Source organism: Phoenix dactylifera, chromosome 5, assembly GCF_009389715.1.
Source record: "Phoenix dactylifera cultivar Barhee BC4 chromosome 5, palm_55x_up_171113_PBpolish2nd_filt_p, whole genome shotgun sequence".
Taxonomy (NCBI): Eukaryota; Viridiplantae; Streptophyta; class Magnoliopsida; order Arecales; family Arecaceae; genus Phoenix; species Phoenix dactylifera.
Window position 1 is genome coordinate 18,066,615 of NC_052396.1, and position 5,438 is coordinate 18,072,052.

A 5,438-nucleotide genomic window follows, 5' to 3' on the forward strand; every position below is an offset into this window, starting at 1 on the left:
CAAGGGAGTGGCCTCCTCCATTGCCAATAGCTAACTTGCCACCATCCATGGACTGCTGGACAAGGTTGCATTCTGGTGCTCTTCATTTTTGAAGTAGAAGATGCAGTGATCCTCTGCTATGGAGAGTGATTCCACATCGTTCTCAAGCTTTTCCCTTACCTTGAGATCTCGAGCAACCCAATCGGCCGATACTCTCTAGCCAAGGCTTCAAGCAATCACAGCGGCTGACTCCCACTCTTGTGTCATTGCCTCCATCCTCTCCTTCGATAGCTCTAGAACATCCATAAAATAGCATTGAAGATTCTCAAGCTCCTCATTAGAGATCCTATGGCTAGCCCAAATGGCCTACCTTGGCTGGCCCTGCACCACATTCAACCACGATGGGGTCCCCTCTACCCACTTAGGAGATGACTAGTCCTCACTGCTAGAAGATCCCCTTGTTGTTTTCCCACTTCGGTCACCCATTGCTCGTCCATCAACTGTTCGACAGTAACACAGAGCCACATGAAAATTAAAGCATCCCATTCCTACATAGTGCTTTCTCTAGCTTTTTTTTCCATCACTTCCAAGTTCATCCTTTACCTATGTCCAACTAGAGTCCCATCTAAATCAACCTTTTTATTAAACATGTTATACATATGGAGTTGCATTGTTTATTCAATAAATAAGTCATATTTGGCTTCAAGTCTTAAACTTGCATATTAAATGAATCAAGGGACCAAAATATTTGTCTTAGACAAATGCAAACTTGACACAATTTAGTAAATCACTAGCCTCCACAAGAATGTTTGTTTCTATTTTTTCAATAGTGTAAATCATGTATAATGGATTATATTTTAAATTTAGAAAGTCTATCATTGATTTTGAATCATTAACATTTTATTTTTTGCCTTGTTACTGTTGCAAGAAAAAAAAATCGCCGATGCTTTTATCTAACATTGGCAATATAGAGTCGGCAATTGTTGTAGTGAACTATTACTAACTTTTGGTTGGTAGGTGTGGTCACAAAGAAACTTTAGAATATTATTGCAAAAGAACTCATCAATGTGTTCCATGCTTTCGAGAGCATTGCCTAACTTTCAGTTGTGGACTAATCTTTGTGGAATGGAATCTAGGGTGCGGCTTTTGTACCGCAGAGTGATATACCATCATGGATAACCACCACATCATCCTTCTCGAAGATCAGCGGCTTTCATTTATCTTAAGAACTTTTTATAAATATAATATACAGTGCCTCGATATGCTCCTAGGATAAATGAGAGTCGCCCGTCTCCCAAATAGATGATGTGGCGGCTGTCTACGGTGATATAGAACTCTGCGGTGCAAAAGTCACACTCTAGAAAGAGGAAGACAAAAATTCAAGACAAATGTAATTCTTTTGTAACCCTTTAGGTTCTATTGCCTTATTTATTCTCATGTCTTTTGTATTCTTTATTTTGTAGTTATTAAATTGGGGGGAAGGATTCCTTTCCCTAGTTGCATAAAAAAAAATATAGCAGGAGTTGAGTAACATAAACAATCACATCACTACCATAAAGGAGGCATTTGCTGACCCAAATAGGATCACCATGGAATCTAAGATCACTAGATACTTTATCCTAGGATAATTTGATCTCCAGTGATCTAAGATCATCACATTTGGTATATCATGGTCCAGAAATTAAAGATTTCCGAGTATTAATGAGTAGCATATTTGGTAATCTAAGATCAATGGCCATATAATACCAAAAATACCACCTATATATATATGCTAGGAGGATTTTTTTTACATATTCTTAGTTCTCTTAAATTAAGAATATAACTAAATTGAATTGAGGCACCATGGCTGTAACTTTTTCTTAAAGCTATTCTCTATCCTTTTATCATGAAAATCAGTGAGATCACAGAGGAAATCAGCCATCGAAAGTTTATATTGTTTGGCTTTTCTAGCTCTTTTGGCCAAGTGGTCAGCTAGCCTAATACCCTCTATGAATATATGGTTAGCGTCAATATTTGCAACTTGCCATGTCAAAAAGAAGACAAGGATGGATTGACATGCAGTATGCGGGCCCATTCATGCTTCCACTTGATTTTTTTTTTTCAAACAATTTCTAAATCTCTCTTCTCTACGTGGCTGTGCCAACTACCCCACTAGGGCCTCTATAAATAAGGCACCATATTGCTATGCGGCATCCTTATCTACATTTCTCCTCCTGCTCAAAGAAGATGGCACTGAGGCTCCCTTTCCCACCCTATAACCCTTCTTGTTTCTCCTCCTCTCTGCGTTTTGGCGCTCGCAAAACAAAATATTCAAAGATCCTCATGACCCTCTCCCCACCTTCTAAGCGTAGGTTAGCTCACTAATTTTTCATTATCTGAAAAAGGATCTTTTTATTTTACCATTTGTTTCTATTGCAATTTCCTTTCCTCCATGATTTTGCTGGTTTGATACAGAAAAATCTCGCAGTGACTAAGAGTAGTAGTCTTGTTAATGATTGGCGAAGGATTAGAACAATAAAGGTGGTAAACGTTTGCTCGTCTTGAATAGTGAAGACAAGATCAGATGGTTATGATTGTGATGATGCACCGAACTAATTGGCCAGTACATGTCATCTGCAGATGTCGCTACTATTTTTTTCATACGTGTGGTCATTTGATTAATAAATAATTCCTAGATCCCTTCCCACAACCCCCACCAGGCCCTCGAATGATAAATATCTGAGATTATATCATTATTGTTGTCTTTCTCCCTTTTTTTGCTGCTATTGCTGTTCATTATTTTCATCTGCGTTCGTTTATGTTAATGTTAGATTTCAACATGGATCCATGAGGGATCCATCGATGGCATTTTCTTTTCTTCTCTATTCTTCCCTTTATTTCTATTCATCATATTAGGCATGGGCTTATTTTTTGTCATGATAGGGAGATAAACGATGACATGGCGAAGCAGATGAGAACCCTTAAAGTAGAGATCAAGGAGGTCACTCACTCCATGCATCCAGAAAAGCTGGAGATCTTCAAGTCATTAGAGGAATGGGTGGAAGACAACATCTTGACACTCCTGAAGCCCGTCGAGAGCTCGTGGCAACCGCAGGATTTCTTGCCGGATCCCTCAGCCGAAGGCTTCTTCGACGGTGTGAAGGAGATGAGGGACCGGGCAGCGGGGATCCCGGATGACTACTACGTGTGCTTAGTCGGCAACATGATCACCGAAGAGGCCCTGCCAACGTATCAAAGCGTCATCAACACATTCGACGGCGTTCGAGACGAGACGGCGTCCAGCCTGAGCTCGTGGGCCAGGTGGACGAGGAAGTGGTCGGCCGAGGAGAACCGTCATGGAGATATCCTTAACAAGTATCTCTACTTGAGTGGGAGACTGGATATGAGGCAGATAGAGAAGACCATACAGTACCTGATTGGCTCCGGGATGGTAAGTTTCGGTATCTTGCTTCAAGCTGAAGTTGGTATACGTATCAATATTGGCTTTCAACAAGGATGGGTGCAACTTCTGCCTAGTGAATCCTAGCCCAGACTGATTAACCTAATCAAAAAATTATGAACTGGATATATAGATAGATAGATAAGGAATAGTTGCATCAGAAAATTCAGATACATATACTTGACATGCCAATCAACAGGTAGATAGTGTGTATTGATGGGATGAAATAATATGCTTTTAAATTGCAACTTTATGTCCCACTTAGGAATGTCTAGCAACTGTTCGATACGACAACTTAAACCAACCAGACGGGACTCGGTCCAAGTTGGCTCAGCTTGATCGAGGGTTGGTTTCTAATGGGTTTGACATGGTGATATATATATATATATATATAAGTTAATTTGTTCTGCAATAATATATGTGTTTCTCACCTGTTACTCTCCTTTCATCTTTGCTTAGATTTTGCCTGCGGAGAACGACCCATATCGGGGTTTTATCTACACTTCCTTCCAAGAAAGGGCAACCTTCATCTCTCATGGGAACACAGCAAAGCATGCCAAAGACCATGGTGACATACTGCTGGCGAAAATATGCGGCCTGATCGCCGCAGACGAGAAGCGTCACGAGGCGGCATACACCAAGATCATCGAAAAATTATTCGAGATCGATCCAGACACGACCATGTTGGCCCTCGGCGATATGATGAAAAAGAGAATCACCATGCCTGCTCTTCTGATGTTTGATGGCCAGGATGACAACCTGTTCGACCACTACTCCTCTGTAGCCCAGAGGATTGGTGTTTACACAACCAAGGATTATGGAGACATAGTGGAATTCTTTGTGAAGAGATGGAATGTGGAGGAACTCACAGGCTTGTCGGGAGAGGGGAGAAGGGCGCAGGATTACGTGTGCGGCCTTGCTCAGAGGATTAGGAGGATGGACGAGAGAGCTCAGGAGAGGAAAGTCAAGCAATCCCACATGGTTCCTTTTAGCTGGATCTTCAACAGGTCTGTTCTGGTGTAGATTGAGCAGTGCTCTTGAGGGCTCATCTTTCTTTCTTGCATGCTTCTTGTAATAGTACGTAGTTGTGTGGCATGCCCCTGCGTATGACTGTATCTTAGTTAAGGGCAATAAAAATTTCTTCTCTCTCTCACTCTCTCTTCGGGTTTTATATTCATTTTTGTTTTCCTTTGTTTTGGTCTGGGAAAGGAGACAACCTTAGCAGAAATAAATGGGGTGCAAGAGAGCCTTCATTGCTGAAGAGAGCTTTCATGACTACCAAAAAGCTCTTCCACCGTCTAAGATAGCATTGAATATGGTGGTGGGTGCGTTTGGTAGACAGAATTCAATGGAATGGTGGGTGGGCCAAGTGAATTAAATTGTCATAGCTTCTAATAAGTGATGCCATTTAAGAGGAGTTTTTTGAATTTAATTGGCACTGTGGCTGGGGCCCGAGGCAAGCTGAGGGCAGGGCCCGGGGAAAGCTGAACCGAGGGCAGAAAATGCCGGGACGGCATACTTATGGGGAGAGAGACCTACCACCATGACTAGAGCGCGGAAACACTACAATTTTTTTTTTTCTTTTTTCGACCCTATATAGAGACTTATAAGTATAAATAATTTTATTGCCGATACTTTTTATAGGAAAAAATAGATTGTACTACGTCTTTTTTTTGTGGTGCAATGTTCAGCTTTTATATATCCTCCTGTTTTTTTTTTTTTTTTTTTGGTGAGAACGGCAATTCATATAGCTCTAATCTGAGTACATCCTGCCAAGTCAAAAGAAAGTAAAGAGTACAAAGGGGGCGGGAGCTCTGCTATGGATGTCCACAAGAACTCCCGATAAGCATGTGCAATCTGATGCTCGCCTAGCTCAGCAACCAGCCTGCGGGTATCGCAAATGAGTGGGTGGCCATCCCCAAACCGGTCAACACACCGAATCCACTCGATCACCGTCGATGAATCTCCCTCAATGTACACCCGCTCAGCACCGAGCACCCGTCTCGTATAGGTAATCCCC

General features: G+C 41.7%; 1 protein-coding gene across 2 annotated transcripts; it reads left to right on the forward strand.

The window, feature by feature from the left end:
* The first annotated feature begins 2,186 nt into the window (after nt 1–2,186).
* Nucleotides 2,187–4,571, forward strand: LOC103696848 (stearoyl-[acyl-carrier-protein] 9-desaturase, chloroplastic-like). Of its 2 annotated transcripts, none has more exons than XM_039126942.1 (3): nt 2,187–2,330; nt 2,902–3,409; nt 3,878–4,571. In XM_039126942.1, exons 1-3 carry the CDS (start codon nt 2,206–2,208, stop codon nt 4,439–4,441), a joined length of 1,197 nt encoding a protein of 398 aa, XP_038982870.1. In that variant the 5' UTR covers nt 2,187–2,205; the 3' UTR covers nt 4,442–4,571. The 2 variants fall into 2 exon arrangements, with proteins under 2 accessions (XP_038982870.1, XP_038982871.1); XM_039126943.1 differs by having other exon boundaries at nt 2,260–2,326.
* Nucleotides 4,572–5,438: the final 867 nt, after the last annotated feature.